This window comes from Sciurus carolinensis, chromosome 16 (assembly GCF_902686445.1).
Source record: "Sciurus carolinensis chromosome 16, mSciCar1.2, whole genome shotgun sequence".
NCBI classification, from domain to species: domain Eukaryota; kingdom Metazoa; phylum Chordata; class Mammalia; order Rodentia; family Sciuridae; genus Sciurus; species Sciurus carolinensis.
The window spans coordinates 59,217,040-59,238,406 of NC_062228.1; the positions used below are offsets into that span (position 1 = coordinate 59,217,040).

Consider the following 21,367-nt stretch of genomic DNA (forward strand, 5'->3'; position numbering starts at 1 on the left):
AGAACAGTTATTCTGGAATTTATAGAGGCGATTTTGAGTCAGCCAGACTTAGGGGTGCCTATTGGGCAGCTCATGGGTGTCAGTGTAGATGCCTTGGAAGGTGGCCTGGAGTGTCTGGGGGTGACTGTGGGTGTATGTGGCCACTTCCCCAGTTCTCATTCACATGAGTAAGGGCTTAATGATGCTGGCCATGGCCCTGTGCCTCGTCCTCCTCCTCTCCATGGGCCTCTCTTTCCGGCCACTCTTCCGCCGCCTGAGCAAGCTGGACTTCCTCTTCAGTTCCCTCAGCATTGGCATTGGTGAGTGTGGCCTTGGGGCAGAGGGGCGCCCTGCCTCCGCTCCCCGCCTCAGCCAGGCGCATCTGGAATTTCTGTCTTGCTATCTGTGGGTCTTGGGATGTCTCCTGGGATCTCTGTGCCCCTTCCCTGTGTATCTCTGCTCTGTTCCTTCTGTCAGCCTCCGGGTGTGGGATTTCCTAGCTTCCTTTTCCTCCAGGCATCCATCAATCCATCAATCTGTGTGTGTGTGTGTGTGTGTGTGTGTGTGTGTGTGTGTTGTTTCTTTGCTTGTCCAGAGGGTGGGAGAGGAAGTCTGTCTCTTTCATTGGGGTTTCTGGGGGTCACTGTCCAGCCTCCTGTCCGTCTCTGGCCCCACCCCAGTGCAGGGCTCCTGATTTTCCTCAGCCTGACGCTTTTTGCAGTCAACTGCCAGATACTGCGCCCGAGGCCACGGGTATCCTACCTGGTGACGTTCTACCTGTGCTGGTGCGCCAGCGCCCTGATGCTGTGGGCCGGTGAGCGCAAGGCTCTGAAAGAAGGGCAGGGCCTCAGCAGGGCAGAGGGCGGAGCCCAGGGAGGACGAGAGGCAGCCGGCCTGGAGGGATGCCGTGGGTGGGGCCTAAGGGTAGGGCCCAGAGTCCCGCGCCCACCCAGCCCCCTCTCCCAGGATTCTTGTCCTACTTAAACCAAGTGGGCGTATGGAGCCAACGGATGTCCTCCTTGGAGAGGCCGGTCAGTTCCCGCCGGTGGACCATGCAGCAGTGTGTGCTGAAGCCCGCATCCCCACGGCAGAACTTCGGGCCGACCCTGGACCTGCCCCGATAATCCGGGATGGTCCCCCAAGCACCTCTGAGGAATAACATCCAAGCTTCTCAGGATTGGTAACAGCTGCTGGGTGCCAGGCCGGCCTCTTTCAGCGTGGCCACTTTCCGGAGATTAGACCTCCCTTGAAGCCCCACGCCCTGGCAGCAGGCCGCCAGCCTCTGCAGACAGGAGGCAAACCCTGCCCGCTGTGCGAGGCTCCGCCCTTTGCGACTCTGTCTCCGCCCACCGGGTCTTCATAGTTCTCTTCCACCCCGGAAGTCCTATTCTGTCCTGGGGTTCTGCGACTTTGACTGATCCACCTTGTCCTGCCGAGCCAGTTTGTGTGGCCAGTTTGTGTAACCCCACCCCCGGTGCCCAGCCCTCGCTGCCCATCATCTCAGCCCTGGCAGTATGTGTCGGAGTTCCCCTCCCAGAAGTCCCGATAAGTGGATATCCACTCTTGCTCCCGGGGACATGCCACTGCCCTGCATTTGGAGTAGCCTCAGCCTTCTGCGGAACGGGTCCCTCCCTAGAAGCGCATCCTTCAGCACGCTCCTGGCTCCCCTGCCACAGTAAAACCTGAGCGCTCTCCAGCCTCCACTGTCTGATTCTCCCTGGCCCCCACCTGCTCTCCCAGGTTAACATCGGGCCCTGATTTGCCCTTTGGGGTCTGAGCCTTCCCCTGCCTGTTGGTCTACCTTTGTCAGGGCCCCTTCGCTTCCCCTATCTGCTCCTGACTGCTGGCAAAACTGCCACCGATGGGGAGATTCAGGGGCTCTGTGGCCCCTGAGCGTGTAGGTGCCCACCCAGCATCCGGAAGGCCAAATCACTCCTGGGTTAAATTCTCAGTAGAAAAGAAAAAAGAAAAAAAGATACAAGGCTAGACTGTATCTATAGAAAAGTCTTCAGAAGAGCCAATGCTCAGAATAAGAATAATAAGGAATAACCTTACACTCATTTGATGCATATTCAGTTTTACTGGGAGCAGGAGGCAGCACGGGCATTCAGGGGTTGTTCTCTATGGTGTCCTTTATCCAATTCACATACGGCAATACTTTGGTGTAGATGGCAGGCATATTGGGGCTGCCACATGGGACGTGGCCCCATGATGTGACACCTTGGAACTCACCATTGCAGACCAGTGGGCCCCCTGAGTCACCCTGGGAACATAAGAGGGACAGGGAGTGAGAAGGGTCCGCAGGGCCTGGGTTCTGGCTGCAAGTCAAGCACTCAGACCCGGGTACTCCAGAGCCCACTCCCAGAAGAAGGCAGGCAGGGGCCCCAACAGGGACAGAGTGCGGGCCAATGTGTGTCTCCTGCACAGGGTTGGGGGTCATGGTCCAGAGAACAGGCTCTGCAGACCAGGCGGTGAGAATGAGTAGGGCCAGCTATGGGACACGCCCCTGGGCTGGCCCCAGCTTGCTCTCTGGGAGCTTTCTGACTAGACAGTCCATATGTGTTGGAGGAGCAGGTGAACTTGGTGTGGAGGGATGAGGCACCGGCGTGGGGAGGGACAGGGTGGGGGCCGCTGAGGCTCTGGGGCAGGGGCTGCAGTGGGGCAGCAGAGGAGCAGAATCCCAAGAGTTCAGATCCCAGCCTCCCACACCTGGGGTGGGGGGTGCTGGCTCACCACACAGGTGTCTTTGCCACCTTTCAAGTGCCCAGCACACAGCATGGTGTCTGTCACCTTCTGGGAATGGGCTTTGTCACACACTTCATTAGGCAGGATTTCAAGGTCCACACACTGGAGATCATCGGGGTATGCAACTGCAGGCCAAGGGGAAAAAGGGTGTGGCCAGATCCCCCTGGGTCCTCGCCCCGCTCCCCCCCACCCCCCGCAGCGCCCAGCCCCAGGCTGCATGGTCTGGCCTAGACGCACACTTCTCTGGCTTTATGCTGCCCCAGCCAGAGGCCAAGCAGACGCTCCCCACTTCTGGCTCCTGGGTGGGCAGGTCCAGGACCTTCACGGCGTCAGTGATCTGGGCGGGCTCTGACAGGCGGAGCAGCATCAGGTCGTGGCTGTAGTCCTCCTCGGGGAGGCGGGTGTGGTTCTTTAGGAGGCTCAGGTTGAACTTCGGGTGTGGGAAGCTGTCACTGACTTGGACATACTGAGCCAAGTCTTCATCGTCAAACAGGTTGTGGCGACCCAACCAGAGCTGGTAATTGCTGGGGGAATGGGATGGAGGGAGTAAGGAGGGGAGGGCGGGAGCACGGGGAGGGCCCCCAAAGAGGGAAAGTGAGGAGGAGGACAGCCAGGGACCAGGGCCAACAGAAAGAGGAGGACAGCGAAATGAGAAGGTGGGAGAGGATGCAGGGGAAGAGGGAGGACAGGGAGCAGAGAGGAAGCCGGGGAGGTGAGGAGGGGGGGCCTGGGAGCTGCTCAGCTGCCCGGGGCTGGCTAGGGCCCTGGCAGGACAGGCAGCGGGCACAGAGCCCAAGGTCGCCCCCGCCTCCCCCGCCTCCTCCTGCCCCCTCAGTCGCCCTCCCAGCTCCAGTTCAGCCCTTCCCGTGTCTCCTAGGGCACTGGTGGCCTGCAGGGAGGGGCAGGGCCTCCGGGAAGCCCCTTCCAGGCACGTGGGGTGGGGTGCATGCCTGCCTTTTCTCTGGGTGCCCCTCGGTCCCCCACCCCGGAATGGGGCCAGTAGTGAGGGGGTGAGGGGTGAGCTGGAGACCTGGAGAGGGGAGAGGGGCGGGGACACAGGGAGGAGATGTGGAGTGACCGGGGTGGCAGCAGAGACACCCACACATGGACAGGAGATGGGGGCACAGAGAGAAGAGAGGAAGACAGAGACCAGAATGCAATCACAGAAAGAGCCAAATACCGGGAGACAGAGAGCTACAGGTGTGGACAGGGTGCTCAGTCCCTGCTCTGCCCCTCCTTGCAAAGCCAGTACTGTCCCTGGTCAGGCCCAGCCTTGCCTGAGGTCACCCTGGGAATGGCCCTGGCTGCCCAGTCCTGTGGGCGAGACACCCTGTTCCCAGGCCCCGGCCCTACTCACTCGCTGATGCAGTGGGCGGCTGTGAGCACCCACTGCGGGTGCACCAGGACACCCCCGCACTGGAAGCTGCTGTAATGGTACACGGCCACCTGCCAGGGCTGGGAGTGCTTCTCACACTCCCAGCCGCCTATGATCCGAGACTGGACGGGGGGTGCAGCACCTGTGGAGGGGGTTGGGGACTGGACTCAGAGGGTCTGAAGGGATGTGGGGGTAGAGGGCCAGGACCGGGGATCTGGGGACATAGCCAAGTGGGTTGGGAAAGGGACCCAAACTCAAGAGTCTTCCTGAGCTTGTGGGTTGCCGGCTGTTCCTGGATGGGGAGTTTGTGCGCTGAGAGCAGAGCTGGCCCCGGGAATGAGGGCAGAACGCAGCAAGACAAGGAGCAGGCGTCGGGTCGAGGTCTGGCCCCCAGGGTCTTGGGCTGAGGGGTGGGAGGAGAGTGGACAGAGGAGGGATTCCAGAAACCAGTAGAGGCCTCCCCGGAGGATCAGAGGCTGGAAGAAGAACTCTGTGTTTAGGGGCTCCTAGGCTAGGGAGACAGGGCCTGGGTTGAGCTTTCGCGGTTCAGGAAAGGATGAGGGTTGAGGGGACCAGGTCTGAGAGGATAATCGTATCTGGGTAGGGGAATCTGGGGGTGATTTAGGGAACTGGATTGGGCTGGAAGGGGTCAGCTGTGCTGAAGAGTTAGAATTTGGGGTTTCCAAGTTGAAGGATAGAGGAAGGAGCAGGGTTGAGGCTGGAGGGGCTCCTGTGAGGTTCCAGGGTCCTTCCTGTGTTGCAGGAATGGTCTCTGGTGGGAGGTGGCCCTGAGCACAGGGATGTGTCAGGACTGGGTTGGAGACACCAGAGGGAGGGGTGAGTGACAGTCATTCTGGGATAGGATGGTGGGCAGACTGTTTCCCATGGGAATGGCGTTCTTGTCAGAGGGTGCTGGGCGATGGTGGAGGCGGTCCCAGGACAGGCACAGAGAAGGCCAAACCGCTGTGCAGGTGGAGATGGAGGACTTGCCTGGTGTAAGGGGTCAGAATCACACATTGTGGTTATTGTGGTCCTTGGGGAGGTCAGGGCAGGATGGTCAGACTAGGGAGGTAGTGGGGCCCTGGGGTTGGAGTCCCAGGAAGCCAGAGCTTTGCTCCTGGTGGGGAAGAGCTGGAGCTTGGGGAGAGATGGGACTTCTGCAGGGAAAGGAGCCTGTGGTTGCAGGGTTTGGGTTTTTATCCTGGGAGGGAAGAATGGGGTTTCTCCATGGGGTTCTGGGGCAGAGAGAACTTTTCCATGCCCGCCCCACACCGCCACCATGTCTGGAGTCACATGCCAGCTTGGGAAGCCAGGTTGTCTGGTGGAATCTGGGAGACTTGGGAGGAAGGGGATTGGATGTCAGGGTCTGGAGGACTGGATGGATTGCTGACAGCTGGGTGGGAGAATCACCGGGTGAGGCGGGACCTGTCAGACCATCCGGCCACAGAGGAATAGAGGGCCGGAGGGGATGATCAGGGTCCCAGGGTCTGTACGGGATTAAGGCTTCCCTGGAAGAGTTGGAGAAGCGCAAAGAGAGACACAGAGATGTGCTATGTACTTGGGAAGAGAAGAAAGTTCTCCGGCAAGTGGCAGGGAGCAGGGACCTCCCATGTAAGGGAAGGGGACCCTTGAGGGAGGTGACAGTGTGGAGGCCTGGGAGAGAAAGGAAGCATCTGATACCCTGGTCTAGGGTGACATGGCCTTGAGGGACAAGGCTGGGGTGCTGGGCAGGAGAGGAAGGACTCACGGGGTAGAGGGAAGCATGAGAGTCAGGGTGCTGGTCCCCCCCAACATCCCCCCACTGTCTCACCAGTCCCCCCCAGAGATAGGGCGAGGCACAGAACCGGGAACCACATGGTGACAGAGGTGTCCAGAGGCAGGCAGGCGGTAAGCTAGGAGCTGAGGAACCTCCTTGGGGAGCCTTTAAAAACCCTCATCCCCCCCAGAGCCCCGCCCCTGCCCTGCTGGCACCCAGATACTGGCCAAGGCCCTGCCCCTGGTGACGGGCTGGGCTACCCTTTCCCACCCCCTGTGGAAGGGGAGGGAGAACCTGCACCTGTTGTCCTGCATGCCCTGGATCACACTGGAAGCATTCCCAGGGCTGAGGCCAGGTGGGCAGGGCCTGGAGCTCCTGGGGCCTTGCTCAGTGGGACAGGGCACTCCAGCGCCCAGAAAGCTGCTTCTCAGCTGCCAGCTCTCCCTGAAACATAAGCCTTGGCATTCAGCCTGCCCTGATGCTTGCACTCTTGGACCCAAGACTTGGTCCTTTCAAAATAAAAATTAGGAGGACATGTTATCACAGGGCTAGCATTCTCAAATCCTGGAATATGAAATTTCCAGGGTCTCCCAGGCAAGCTCTCTAGCATTCCCAAATGTAGTGTGTCCCCAGTGTTGGGATCACAATGACCTTTTCACTCCTTGTTTCCCAGGTATGGATGCTGAAGGTCATGTTCTTTGAAGTCCCACAGATGTGGATAAACTGCCCTCCTGGGTCACAATTATCACCACAAATTCCAGCTACCACTCTCATGCCATCAATATAATATTTAGATCTCAAGAACCAGGTTCATGTGCTTCCATATCCCATGATCTTAAAAATCACATTTTGGGATCTCTGAGGAGAACCAGGAACGAGGTTCCTGAAGCCTCAGTGGTAAACCCACAGGCTTCTGAAGTGTTATCTTGACTCTTTGGTAAGATCAAAGCAGCTCACAGGGTCCCAGCCTCTGCTGTCCAGGAATCTGGTTAAGGAAAGGAGGAGTTTGCCTTGTTTGTCATGACTAGCAGGAAACCTTGAATCAAATCTTTAAGATAAAGAAGTCATTCTTGGTAACCTAGTGTGTGTGGGTTCTCTCTGGGGTTCAGTGATTTATTTACCCAGTGCCAGACACTGTTCTAATCAGTTCATAAGAATTACCTCAATCTCTCCTCATGACCACCGGGGTAAGTGATATCATGGTCAGAATTTTACAGATGCGAGGATCCAGGGTGAGTGAGGTTGAGACCCTGTTCAGCATCATGCACTTGCTCACATGTGCTGAAAGGACACAGGCCTGCTTGAAGTCATTTCCTCTCACCTACTAGAGGGACAAGGATTGAGATGGAACTTTGTTCTGTGTCTCTCAGTACCCCCACCCCCAGCTTCTGGCTCCTATTTCCCTTCATCTCCAGAAGAAAGAACTCCTACGGAGAAACTTGAATTAACCTCTTATCTTGGTGTTAAACAGGTGACCTTGAACACCACCTATAGCTTCAGACACAAGTCCTTGGCTAACATCTGGGACTTGGACAGGGACAGAGTGGGTGCAGAAGTGGCCGAGGGCAGGATGGGGCCGCTGGTCAGCTGTGGAGGCTTCCACTCAGAGTCCAATTAGTTCCTCTTCATGGTTTCCCTGATCCACTCCAGGTAGCGGCAGACTTTGGTATAGACGCCAGGCTTGGTGGTGGTGTCACAAGGGACATCACCCCAGGACACAATGCCCTGCAGAGCACCCCTACAGACCAGGGGTCCCCCAGAGTCACCCTGCGGGGAGAAGGGGGTGTCTCAGATTGAGTGGGAACTTCCCGGATCACCATTCACAATCTCAACCAAAACCCAAACCAACCCATCATGAGCCAACTTAACTCAAACCAATACAACCCAACCTCAACCCAATGTAACTCCATGGAACCCGTCCCTCCCACTCGTCTTTCCCACGACCAGACCCTTAGGCACCCCCAGCTAAACCTAAGGAACCTCAACACATCAGGGCAAAGCCACGCCCGTCCTCACACCCAACACAACTCGGTCCCAATCTCCTCTCTGAATCCATTCAATCCCACCTAAACCCCAACATATTTCCCACCCAAAGCAAACTCACCCCCATTCTCACACCAGTCCATGCTATTCCAAGTGAGATGCCACATTCTCCACCCCAAACCCAATCCATCCCTGTCCCCATCTTTAGCTCCAACTCCAACCTCACCAGCATCATAACCACTCTTACCATCCCATCTCCAGACCTAACTCTAGGGTCTTCTCTCGTCACACAAAATCCAAGCCTAGCCCAACCTCCAGCCTGCACCCACCACTTCTCCCACCTGCTGGCCCCTCTGGGATCTGACCTCACAGGAGTCCGTTCCTCCGCCCTCTACTCCGGCACACACCATGGTGTCCGTCAGGCCTCCCGGGTAGTCCTTGTCACAAGCTGTGTCCGAGATGATGCTGATGTTGGCACAATGCAGTGTGTCTGGGAGACTCACTGGGGAGGACAGTGGACTTGGAGCGCACAGTGCATTTTGGCTCTTGCCCCCTCCACCAAGAGCCCCGAAGGTTGGGTCCATCCTTTCACACACCTTGAGACTCAGGGCTTCCTGTGGTCCCGGGCTCGTTGTCGGACACCAGGCCCCAGCCAGACACCATGCAGGCCTCTCCTGGGTAGGGGCAACGGGCGGGCAGAGCCAACGGGCGCACCTGGGGGGTCAGACGCGCAGGCCGGGCTAGCCGCACCAGCATGACGTCATGGCGGTGGCTGCGCGCTTCATACCGCGGATGTGGGATGATGCGAGAAACAGTCCGCAGTTGCTCGGGACCATCACGCTTGCGCAGATTGTGCTCGCCCAGGCGCACTCTCATGAAGCTGTGCAGGCGAGAGGGTAAGGAGTAGACAGGGGGATCAAAGAGTGTGCAACCTGGGCTCCTCTGACCCTTTGGGAATCTCGAGATGCCATTATGAACCTGTATGCCTGAGGCCAAAAGGTTCCAGCTCCTGCCCCTTGGGGATCCAGGAAACGGAAAGCTCGGGCGCACCTGGAACTCAGCCTCTGGGTTCCTAGACCCTTCCCTCACCCAGGGCCTGAAAGATGGGCCCGCACCAGCCTCTTTCCTCCTTCAGCGACCTAAGAGTTAAGAACTCACACCCCTTCTCAGCCAGCCGGTTCCTCCTTCAGAACCCAGGATCCAGATCCTCGTCCCGCCTCACCCCATCAGTCCAGGCACAGCGTGAACCTCCCCCAAACTTAGCTCCCAGCCCTGTCCCCAGCCCCGGCAGGACCCCAAACCCTGCCTTCCTACCGGGTGTGGCAGTGGGCAGCAGAGAGCACCCAGCGCGGGGAGATGAGGGAAGCCCCGCAGTTGAAGCGCCCACGCTCGAAGAGGGCCACCTGCCACGGCTGGGAGTGGGGCACACACTCCTCCCCTTCCGGAGCCTTGTCTTCATCCTGGGCTGCTGGGAGGGGCAGAAGATCCCTGAGGCGGGGCCTTTTCGGCATCCCCCAGGCCTTCCTTACACCTTGTCCTGGCCATCCTTTTCATCCACGCCCTTACCAATCGATTTCTTTCTTTTCTCTCTCTCTCTCTCTCTCTCTCTCTCTCTCTCTCTCTCTCTCTCTCTCTTTCTTTCTTTCTTTCTCTCTCTCTCTTTCTTTTTTTTTCTATTTTTAGTACTAGGGATTGAACCCAGGGGTGCTTAATGACCGAGCCACATCTCCAGCCCTTTGTATTTTCTGAGACAGGATCTCACTAAGTTGCTTAGGGTTTGCTAAAATGCCACAACTGGCCTCAAACTTGTGATCTTCCTGCCTCAGCCTCCCAATTTGCTGGGATTACAGGCGTGTGCCACCATGCCTGGTTCCGATTTCTGAAGGGTCCCTGCTGCTTATGGTGAAGTGCTGTCTTCTCTGGCCTTTACGAAGATGGCCTGTTATGCAATTCTTAGCAGCCCCACTTGCTAAGGAGCCTGGGAGAGAGGAAGGGGAAAGGCTCAGAGGGTAAGGAGTTCTCTGTGATTGGGGGTGAGGTTCAGACAGGTGGTCACTTGGAACTAGTCCTTCAGGGTCACCAAAGTGTCACAATATCAAGTGAATGTAGCCCCTCAATATGTACAACACACAGGCCTGGTTCCAGGGTCAGTATATTTCAGCCACATTCACTATACTATAAAAGATACCAGCATGGCCCCACAGGGTCCTGGACACACGCCCGCACTCCACCAGGCTGGCAGACATAGGCACAAGACAGGGAGAGCATTTTAAAATCAACTGCAGGCACACAGATTAGCTTCGAGAATCACAGCAGAGACATTCACATGTGTATGAATATGAACAGCTAATACATGGGTGTATCCACACACACACAGCATTGGATATAGGGCAGATCTAAATTTAGTCTGCAGTGTGGGTCTTGGCATCCAGTGTCACAGATGAGCACATGTGCATACCAGGTCTAGACAGAGCAAGTGGGGTCCTTCACCCTGGATTCAAATATACAGGCTGTGAGATGTGGAGCAAGTTATTTGATCTCTCTGTGCCTCTCTTTCCTCATCTGTAAGATGGGGATGTTTGTAAAGATGAAACAGGAGTGTTTTGTGTGTGTGTGTGTGTGTGTGTGTGTGTGTGTGTTGAATCATGCCTGCAACATGGTAACTGGTAACTGCTTAGTAAATGCTAATTATTTTTAACAAAGGACACATGGATTTATTTGTGGGCACACATAGAGCCAAAGGAGGCAGACATCTGCACAGACCTCCATATGATTGATGGCCAAAGTCAAAACTTGGATTCAATCACAGCTGTTTTGTAAAGAGCCAAAGTTGCAGACACCAAATCAGAGGACCAACACTCAGATGTGGACCCACCAGATCAGACTCCAGGGCAACACCCAGACATATGGCTGGGTCTTCAAGGCCAAAGACACAGCAGGTTGCACCTACGGGGACCTGGTTCATGAGTGTGGATGGGAGGTGGACACCCCCTCCCCCCACCACACGAACACACACACACACACACACACACACACACACACACACACACAATGGCACCATTCACAGGACATGATCAGGGACATTTCCAGGTCACAGGACCGCAACCTCCTACAATGGGCAATGTGCAAGTGAGCAGAGTGTACCCCCAAGGTCATAGCCGTGCACACAGACACCCTCACTGCGGCTGAATTTGCACAGTTGGACCAAATACCCCCACTGTGCCCACCAAGGTGAGGGTGAGGCCAGGGGAATGCGGATGTGGTGGACGAGGGGCTTAACAAAGGAAGGTGAGGTCGCCCTATGGAGAAGGGCGGGAGGGCACTGCTGAACAGCTGGGCACCGGGCTGCACCTGGCCAGTCCAGTCTGGAGAAGGGCGGAGTCCCTAGGTGGGTGCAGCAGGCAGGCGGGAGGCAGGGAGCTGAGGGCACGGGGAGAGCCCGAGGGGAGGCTGGCAGCATGGGGGAGGCCTGAGGGGCCCCAGGGGCGAGGGCCCCGTGGGGCAGGAGGGGGTTAATGAACAGTCTACCCACCGGTTCCTCCTGGAGGCATCAGGTTACATTTGATTTCTCTGGGTGGTGGCAGAGCTAGGGCTGGAGTTTACCTGCCACCCAGGTGACCTTGACCTAGTGGCCATCCCTCTGAGCCACAGCCCCTTCCCTTGGCAGATGAGGACTGTGGTGCCCACTTCACATGGACGTGCACTTCACGGGTCCCCAAGTTTAGTCCTCAACAACCACCTGTGGGGGAAGGCCTGTCAGCTCAATCACTCACTGGGCAGCTAGAGAGTGGCAGCGGTGGGCTTTGAACCCAGAATCTTTGCTCTTGGCTTCTCGACCCTGTTCAATGCTTATTACATGCATTACCTACATTATGCTACTGAGACCTCGCCATTATTGTCACAGGTACATGTTATCTTATCCAGAAGGTACCTGAGGCCCAGAGAGGTAAAACAAGTTTCTCAAGGTCACCCAGCAAGGAAGGGGCAGGCCCAGGACTCAAACTCAGGTTTGTGAGATGCCAGAACTGTGCTCACTGTCACGGGCAGGGAGAGGCTCCAGACAGCACAGTGCTTCCAGAGCCCCAGTGGCTTTCAGGGTGGGGTGAGGACTCAGGGACTTTGGTAGGTGGCTCAGGTGGGGTGAGGGTGGGGGCAGGGTCATCGGTGGTCTCTCTGAGGTTCCAGGACCTGCACATTCAGGGGAAGGGACACCACCCTCTGGGGCAGCAGGACCCAACCTGGGCCCGCTCACCTGCAGATGCCAGCAGGAAGGAGAAGGTGAGCAGAAGCCACATCGTGGAGAGGGGCTGGGGCGCAGCTGACGTCTGTGGAGAGGAGAAGGAACCGGGCTGCGCCTGGGCTCCCCTGTCCCACCCGGACCCCTCCAGGCACCGACTCATTCCTTCCTCACCTCTGCTGTTTCAAAAACTTCTTTTCACCACCCGCTCCCCTGGCCCCCACCCGCTCTTCCTGCTGGGTCCCCCATCTCTGGAGGGTCTACTGTTCCTCTAGGCACCAGGACAGGCCCCAGGTCCCCCTGTAGCCTGTCAGGCCCCCCACACCGTGCCATCCCCAAGGGCCTGCTCAGGACCCAATCCCAGCCTCCTCTCTGGCCTCTCAAGTCCCCCTCCAGTCTAGTACTCCCCCAGCCTGTCCCCTGCCCAAGGCCCCAGTGGGTCTCTCCACTCCCAGAGCTGGCCATCCATGCCCCTCCCTGATCACAGCCCTCCACAGGCCACTTAGCGACCCTGGGATAAAGTCCCAGCCCCTCAGCCCCATTTTAGAGGATGTGAGTGGGTTCCTGGCCTTCAGCCTGTCTGACCTTGTCCTTGTAGACAAGGTCTACAAGGCCAGTGCAGCTGTTTCCCCTTTGCTCAGGCTGTGCCCCTATCAGGCATGCCCTTCTCCTCCAGGTCCACGTTCCCCCTGAGGCCTCTTCTGACCTCCCTGGCCCTCAGTGGCATCTCCCTCCCCCATCAGACTGGGAACTCCCGTGAGCAGGCCTCAGCTGACCTGATTCTGGATTCCATGTACTGCCTGCTGCTGGGTCTGGCCAAGGGGAGACCTGGGGAAGCTTTGGGAGTGAGTTAAAGTCCTTCCCTTCATCTTCCGAATTTGTACCTGTCCTGCAAGGCTCAGACCAGCCTCCTCTGAGAGGCGTAGTACCTAACTAACGGTTGTCTTCTGAACCCCACAGGATGGAGGCCCATCCTGCCTCCATTACAGCACAGACCCCCACAAATCCCGTCTGGTCTTTTCCCTTTCCCCCAAATTGGGGGCTCTGAGGAGGGGCCTCAGGTCAGGTCCTCTCTGTGTCCCCAGCCAGCTTGAAGCCTGGCATGCAGGTGGGCTCTGGAAGGTCGTTCTCCTGCCCACGTCCTTGGCTCTGGTACGGTGCTTTCAGCCACATCCTCCTGGTTCACTCTATATCCCCTGTCCCCATGGGGGCTTTTCTGGCAGCTTCAGGACATTGTCTTGGTTCAGGTTCACCTTGAGACCTCAGTAAAGGACACATGGATCTATCCAGTACCCTTGACGCTCGATTCCCCCAGCGTGGTCTGAGTGGCCCCTCACCGCTCCCCCTTCCCAAGCTCTTTCTTAAAGATCTCACCCCCTCCAGTTCTCCAGTAGCATCTAGGGCAGCCTGGATGGCAGCAGAAGGGAGGCAGGCACCAAAATGCCTGAATTTATAAGGTCCCAGCCCCACCTGGGTCCAGGGGTGGGGTGGTGTAGGGTGGGGTGAGAGTGTCTGAGAGTCAGCTTTACAGGCTGGACGCCTTGGTGGCTGGTGGGGTGGGGGACGAGGTTTAATGAGCATTTATGGACTGAAGCTATTGTCTGAGTCTGTGAGGAGGAGTTTTCCTCCAGGGGCAGGGGACAGGAAGGCAAGTGCAAGAAAATTCAGAGAACCTCAAAATACACAGCTTGGAATTTGGGGTGTGGAGTGTGGAAACTGGATTCTAGAGTCATACTTCTTGTGCCTGGGACAGGGTTCTGGACCTTGGATTCTGGAGATGGAGCTCAGAGTCTAGATCTGGATCTTGAGTTCTGGATTTTGGGGTCCTGAATTTGTCATTTATGACTTAAAGTCTGGAGTGTGGATTTTGAAGTCTGAGTTCTGGGGTCTGAGGTCTGGAATCTGGATGTGGGGTGGTGTTAAGTTTTTTTAATGCCCTTTGAGGTCTTAGGCTTGGATTCTGGATCCCAGGTATTTGAATCCGGAATCCAGATTAGGAATCTGGACTTGAGGTCAGAAACCTTTGGAACCTGGGACTTGAGGTCAGAAACCTGTGCACATGCAATGTGAAGCCTGGGGCCTGGTCTACATGGCAGATTTTGGATTTTGATGCCTTGTTTCTAAAGTCTGATCTAGATTCTGAGATTTGGAGTTCCAGATCTGCATTGCACATTTAAAAGACTGGACTGGAGACAAGCTTGCTTTTGCAAATCTGAGATTGCTAGAATCTTGACTGAGAAGTATGAATTTAGAGACTGGGAAACTAGGTATGTGTTCTGGATTCTGTGGTCTTGATTCTGGATTCTGGAACTTGAAATTCTGAAGGCCAGAGATCAACAGTAAGATGACTGAAGGCTTCAGGTATTTGAGGCTGGTTTCTGGTGTCTCAGAACCCCAGAGGGCTCTGAGCAATTGTCTAGTCTCACTAATGAGTAGGTTCAGAGAGCAGGAGGGACTTACCTCAAGTCAACCAGCAAAGAATGGGACCTGTTATAAACATGGTTCCTCTTTTGTCTGGAGAGGCATTTCCTTTATGGGAAGCTGCCCAACAGTCGGGGCTCAGTCCTCCAGAACCAAAGGCTGTCCAAATATCTAGAATATCAGACGTTAACATTCTAAGACCACAGGCCCCAAGGCATTCTGGGAGTCTCGGTCTTCAGATATTCTGAAACCCAAGATTTCAGAATACTCTAAAACCACAGATCTCTAGACACTCTGAAACTCCGGAGCTTTCAATGTCTGGGAGCCCCAGACCTTCAGGCACTCTAGAACTTCAGGTCTCCAGTCATCGACAACTCCAGATCTTCAGACATTCTGGATCCCTAGGCTGGAAGCTATTCTAGAGCTCCTTGATCCCTTTGTCTCCCCTTTGTTTCGAGCCTGGGCCGGGGCGCCCCAGGCCACACCCCGTGCTCACCTGTGCTCCCAACAGCCCTGTCAGCTGCTATGGCTTCCTCCTTAATAACCTCTACAGAGGGGCGGCACAGGCAAAAGTCATGCAGAGGGCAGGAGGCAACGGGGCGGAATCCAGTGTTCCGACCCCAGGCACAACCGGTTGGCCAGTTCTCTGCGGCCCCTGGCCACGTGCGGCTGTTGGCAGGCGGTGGTGGTGACAGAAAGATGAGCCACAGGCTTCCCGTGCCAGGCCTGTGCTAAGCGCCGTCCATCAGGGCCGCACGTGCTCTTCCTTCCAGCCCACGCAGGCAGGTACTGGGAGCGTCCGCCTGACACCGACGGGGACACGGGATCTGCAGCGCGCGCGCGGGCCCACTGGGAGCGTGCCCGTCCCGCCCCGCTCAGTGACGTCGGCGACCCGCCTCCCGCCTGCTGCGGCCGGCTCAGACCCGTGCGGTGCTGCCGGCTGTCTAAGCAGACGCCCTGCGCCTGCCCTGCGGCCTGAGGCCGGCCTTCTGACCACCTCCTCTCCTTCCAGAACGCTCTGCAGGAGACTCTTCTTGCAGCTCGGGGGTTAACTCACCAAGCACGCAGGTCTCCTCCTTCAGACCTGAACTCCAGTCTCCAGCAGCCTCCTGCTCCTGGGCGACCCCTCCCCAATGTCATTAGGGCCCTCTCACGGTGTCCTAACTCATTTCAATATCCAGACTCTCTATGGGACAGTCCCACCATCCTCGTCCATTCATATGACCAGACCCCATAGCGGTCCTCCCTCCCCTCCCGTCCTGCCTCTCACCCCATCCATCCCCAACCCTTGACCTGCCCCAGTCTCTCTCTCCCCCTGCCCCTCCTCTCTGTCCCCTTGGCCTGGCTCCAGCTCAGTCATTCTCTCTCCCTGGCTCCTGGCCCCAGCAGTCTTCTCCTCACTTGGCAGTCTGGCCCTTGTGGTGGCGGCAGTCACCACGTGGCCACAGAGGGTCTTCCGATTCTCAGAGCCCACCCCTCTGGCCCCTGCTCACAGCCTCCCCTGACGTGGTTCCCTGTAAAACCTGGTCCTCAGTGGACGGCCTCAGAGAGTTTTTCCAGGAGTGTGGAGTTCATTTGCGTAAGGAGATAAGCTTGCTTTGTACTGATGCCTGTAGATTCCAGCCCTCTTCTACTCTTGAGCAGAGGAGGTGGGAATTGTTCAAGACCACAGAGGCTGCTGAAGTTGGGAGGGTTAAGAAATGTGTAGCCCCTTGGGTGAGAAGCATCACCTGTCTACTGGTCAGGTGTTCAGGGGTTTTAGTTTGGGATGGGCAGATGAGGTGGGGCCTTCTTGGGGTTGGATGAGGTAATACCCATGGAATTAGTGTGTCAATTATAAAATCAGTCTGACGCTTTAAAGACCAATTAACACAGCACCCGGTTCAGACATGGGCTCTGGAGCAGCTGGACTGGGTGCTAATCCTGTCCCTGCCACACAGTGCTGTGTGCCCTTGGGCACATCGCCTAGCCTCTCAGTGCCTTGGCTGCCTTGGCTACTCAGTGGGAGTGGTGATTGCCTCTACCTCCTCTGTAGAGGAGGCATTACTGCCTGACACGTGGTCAGTGCAGGGTAACCCCAGACCTTTTTATTTTTAATGGTGTCTTGAACCCAGGGGTGCTCTACCACTGAACTACGTCCCCAGCCCTTTTTTATTTTATTTTAACACAAAGTTTCACTAAGTTGAACAGGCTGGCCTTATGCTCACTATCCTCCTGCCTTAGTCTCCCAAGAAGTGTGCACCACAGCGCCCAGCTTAAACAAGTATTATTAGTCCTGTTTCCTCTAGAAACAGAACTCTGGGGAATGAAGAGGTCCTTCTCAGGTGACTGTTGGCAGCGGCAGGTCCAGGACTGGGGGAAACTTTGTTTCTTGATCTCCTGGGATGGCACTTTTCTCAGAATCCCCGAACCCCCTTTAACAAGAACCCCATTTTACAGACGGGGAAATTGAGGCTCAGGGAGAGAAAATGGATGTGTGAGAACCGAGTGTGAAAGTGTGACATGGAATGGGAAGCATGCCACATGCAGAACTTAGCTTTTCCCTGCGACTTTATTTTTTGGACTGTACTGGGGAAAATTGGAGAGGGCACAGAAAACCTGCCTTTCTTCTTCTTGTCCTTGCCGGTCGGTTCTACCACTAGGTGGCGCTAGCCAGTGTTTGTTCATAGGAGGTTCTTTCCATAGTGGGGGGAGGAGGCTGGGGTCTGGACCCCTGGGCCTGAGAGAGGAGGGCTAGGGCTCCGTAGTCCAGGGTCTCTGGAGGAAGGAGAGGCTTGCGACAAGAACAGCAGTATACCCGAGGGTCTGGGCAAGAAGGGGTGCATTAAACACCGCACAACCTGGGGCAGGCAGAACAGATTGGGCTTTGTCAGACTCGGTGGCCTGCAGTTTGTCATACCCAGCTGGTGGCTGGCATGGGTTGGTGTACAATCAGGTGAGTTGAGAATCCCTCAGGGGACTCCCCCAAAGGACTGGAGGACCTGCAGCCACCATGGGGCTCCAGAGTCACCCTGAGAGGGACAAACCTGGAGACAGAGCTGGACAGAGAAGTAGGAAGACAGTGCATGCAGGGAAGGGCTTCCGCTCCCTGGGCTGCTTCCCATCCCTGCCCACCCACACCCCCCAGAGCTGCCCTGGGGGTCCTCCTGCAGTGACTGCTGCACTTCTGCTCCTCCCTCCGGAAGACCCTGAGCGCTGGCCCCTTTGTGGAGTGGAACAAGCCGGCTAAAGGGCAGAGAGGTTGGCTGCAGAATTATCAAGATGTGACTGTGGCTTGCTGACCAGGGCTCATGGGGCGGAGTCCAGGCTCTGCAGGAAGTGGGGAGGGGGAGAGAAGAAGGAGGAGGAGGAGGAGGTGGGGGGGGGAGGGGAGAGAGGAAGAAGGAACAAGCCTTGGTGGGGCCCGGGCCATCTCCGGGTCTCAGGCAGGGACTCAGTCTGAGGCGCAGTCCAGTCCCCTCCCTTGGGCCCTGATTAATTTTATGTGTTAACTTAACTTGACGGGACTAAGGGATGTGCAAATATTAGGTAAAGCATTATTTCTGGGGGTGTTTCTGAGGGTATTTCTGGAAGAGATCAGCATCTGAGTGAAGAAGATCTCCCCCCCATGTGGGTGGCCATGATCCAGCCCGTCAAGGGCACCGAAGAAAAAGTCAGGAGAAGGGCAAAGTCCCTTTCTCCGTAGCTGGGACTTGGGTCTTCTTCTGCCCCCGTCGCTGGTGCTCCTGCTCCTTCCTCCTCTGGACTTGGGCTGAATCACACCACTGGCTTCCTGGTTCTGCAGGTCACAGACAGCAGGTGGCAGGACTCCTTGGCCTCCGTAGTCACGAGAGCCGATTCCTGTCGTGAATATTCTCGGTACATCTGTAAATCCTGTGAGCTTTATGTTTCTGAGAAACTGACTAACTCAGACCCCTCTCTTCCCTCAGCTAGCCCCGCCAAGCGCAAACAACGAAAACCAGGACTTCCACCCGCACCCCTCCTCGGACGCGCACGCGATCTTCCCCCACCTGCTCCTCTGGACCGCACAGTTACAGATGTCATCTGCAGGCAGGAGGAAGAGCCCACGGCTCCGGGCGGGACACACACACTCTGTATGTATTTATAAATGACTGTGTGGCTCGGGCTTGGTCCTAGAGTCTGTGCATCTCAGCAAACTCGGTGTCCTATGAAGTCACACATGTGGCCATATGCAACCGTGAATAACTGGACTTGTGCACTTAGGTTCTGACGAGTGCTTTCAGCTATACTTGGCATGTGTCAGGTTGCAGTTTCGATAACCACAGATGGATGTTCAGGTGTGAATGTAGTTGGACGGTTAGGACTTGGATGTATACACAGACTCCATCCAGCCTCCAGTGTGGTCAGGACATCTGATGTCACACAGGCACACACCATGCATAGGACCTGGACGTGCAAGACGGGGTCTTACTAAGGTGCACAGGGAGAGACCTAAGGTGCCCTCAGACCCCAGGGACGGAGGCGGTCATGGGTCTGTGGTACAGTGGTCACACCCAGAGTCTACCCACCTGGTTCAACTATACCGGCTCTGAATACTTGAGAAAATCAGCTGATGACAGTGAGCTCCCATCTCATCTGTTCAGTAAGACTGCTCGAGGATTAAACGGGGAAACTCAGTGTGTGCGTGCGCGCATGCGTGTGTGTATTTACACATCTGGGTGGGTGTGATAATGCCTGCCATATCATAACTGCTTCATAGTTGGGCACGGTGGCACATGCCTGTAATCCCAGCGGCTTGGGAGACTGAGGCAGGAGGATCATGAGTTCAAAGCCAGCCCCAGCAACTTAGCGAGGCCCTAAGTAACTCAGCGAGACCCTGTCTCTAAATTAAAAAATACAGTAAATAAATAAATAAAAAGGGCTGGGGATGTAGCTCAGTGGTTAAGTGCCCCTGGGTTCAATTCAGTACCATAAATTAGTAAAATAACTGCTTCATGAACATTAGTCATTTTGATCAGAGATGCATGGTTTATTTTGGGATACATGTATTGATACTCACATTGTGGAAATCAGCATGGCCACCGTCCTTCACGTTCTTTCTTTGGGATGTGTGAATGGCATCCTTGGGGCCTGACCTTAGAGTATAATCCAGCGTCCACACACAGTGGTAAGGATGTTCCTGAAAACCTAACCCCTGGAACTGCAGGAACAGAAAAGGAAGCATACAGCTCAGCGGCCCTGTGTGTCCATCATCCACCTAGAAGTTTCTCTCCTTTCACTGTCGGGGCCTGGGGCTCTGCTGCCTCCAGGACTCTGCTCTGTCTGCTTCACACTCGGCATCTCTCTCTTTCTGGCTGCATCTGACCCCGTCTCTGTCCTGGCACTTGCGTTCTCTCACGCACAGCATTACAGGGGTCTCTGCTGTCAGGGGTTCCTTCTCCAATGCCAGGCCCCAGCCTGATGCCCTGCGGGTCACAGCCACCAGGGTCAGGTGTGGGCAGGGCGTGTCCCGTCCACAGGACGTTGTGGTGTGGCTGGGCACGTCCCAGCTCATGTGCCAGAGGGTGTGGGATGCAGCCCAAGGCTGCTTTGGGTGGCTGCTCAGGGGCAGGTGTGCTTGCTGAGCACACTCTCTTGGGGCTGTGTGGCGGGTAGTTTCTTGCAAGCTGAGTGAGGGACAGACCAGAGTAGGCCACCTCCACTGACCCTTTGGGACTCTTGAGGTCCTATTCCCTTCACCCAAGCCTCCTAAGCCACTGGCTACAGCTCCTGTCCTTCAGGGGCCATGGTGTCCCCTGACACATGCCCCTGGTAACCAACCCCCAGGCTCCTACCCTCCCGTCTCTTTGGATACAACCCTCTAGATCATTCTCACAACAGGACTTCCGGAAAAGGGATGTTACCAGTCTCTATTTTTGCCCAGGGACCTATGAGACCAAGTCCCATGTTCCTCTGCACCGGGGACTGGGTACAGCCTCTTCCTCTGTCACAGCCCAGGAGTCGGGGACCCCCTGCTTCCTCACAACCAGCAGCCCAGACCCCCTAAGATCCTAAGATCCTAAGATCCCCTAAGAGCCCAGCAGCTCCTGCCTCCCCTAAGATCCAGGCTTTCTGCACAGCATCCCACCCTCAGGACCTGCCTCGGTGCGGGGCGTGGTGGTGGGCAGCAGGGAGGACCCACCCCATCTACTGCCCCCAGCCAACCAACCATCTGGCCCAGCCCGGCCCAGCGCAGCCCAGCCCACCACACCCGTGCGAGGCCTCACAACCCTTGTCCACCGGCTGCCGGCCAAGGATTCCTGAAGACGGCCCTTGTCCCCAACCCTGGTCCTTCCCGCCTTCCCCTGCATTTTCTTCTCCGACGCTGTCATGGATTTCTGCAGAAGTCTCTGGTCCTTAAAACTAGACCACTGTCCTCTCTCTAGCTTGTACTGCTGCCTGTTTTCTCCAGAATGTTCCCGCCTCACCCTTATCCCGTTTCTGAAGGACTCGCGAGAACAGAAGGCAGAGGAAGCAGAGGGTGAGGAGGACTCTGGGGCTGGGGCTGGCAGGGATGCTGGAGATGTGTCCACACAAGCGGCTCGCGGTCAGTTCCTGGTGACCTTCTGTTGGTGTGGAACAGTAGGAAGTCTGTATCTTGGTTGCTGCCTCCAGTCCCCTGCACAGAACCTCTAAACCCCTTGGGATTTCCTGGATAATAAGAACTTCTTTTTTTTCTAATGATGTGACTTTTTTTTTTTTTTTTTTTTTTGGTACTGGGGATTGAACTCAGGGGGGCTCAACCACATCCCCCAGCCCTTTTTTATATCTTATTTAGAGTTAGGGTCTCGGGCTGGGGAGATAGCTCAGTTGGTAGAGTGCTTGCCTTGCAAGCACAAGGCCCTGGGTTCGATCCCCAGCACCGCAAAAA

General features: G+C 56.3%; 2 protein-coding genes across 4 annotated transcripts; both read right to left on the reverse strand.

The window, feature by feature from the left end:
- Positions 1 to 2,086: 2,086 nt before the first annotated feature.
- On the reverse strand, positions 2,087 to 5,955 carry Klk1 (kallikrein 1). The gene is made up of 5 exons (XM_047529328.1): positions 5,910 to 5,955; positions 4,082 to 4,241; positions 2,962 to 3,248; positions 2,713 to 2,849; positions 2,087 to 2,242 (listed from the first exon to the last, which is right to left on the reverse strand). Exons 1-5 carry the CDS (start codon positions 5,953 to 5,955, stop codon positions 2,087 to 2,089), a joined length of 786 nt encoding a protein of 261 aa, XP_047385284.1.
- Positions 5,956 to 6,786: 831 nt separating this feature from the next.
- Klk15 (kallikrein related peptidase 15) lies at positions 6,787 to 15,250 on the reverse strand. Of its 3 annotated transcripts, none has more exons than XM_047528293.1 (6): positions 14,993 to 15,250; positions 12,091 to 12,163; positions 9,153 to 9,303; positions 8,435 to 8,718; positions 8,204 to 8,340; positions 6,787 to 7,622 (listed from the first exon to the last, which is right to left on the reverse strand). In XM_047528293.1, exons 2-6 carry the CDS (start codon positions 12,131 to 12,133, stop codon positions 7,470 to 7,472), a joined length of 768 nt encoding a protein of 255 aa, XP_047384249.1. In that variant the 5' UTR covers positions 12,134 to 12,163; positions 14,993 to 15,250; the 3' UTR covers positions 6,787 to 7,469. The 3 variants fall into 3 exon arrangements, with proteins under 3 accessions (XP_047384249.1, XP_047384247.1, XP_047384248.1); XM_047528291.1 differs by having other exon boundaries at positions 8,180 to 8,340; XM_047528292.1 differs by lacking the exon at positions 14,993 to 15,250 and adding an exon at positions 12,661 to 12,763 and having other exon boundaries at positions 8,180 to 8,340.
- Between the last annotated feature and the right edge of the window lie 6,117 nt (positions 15,251 to 21,367).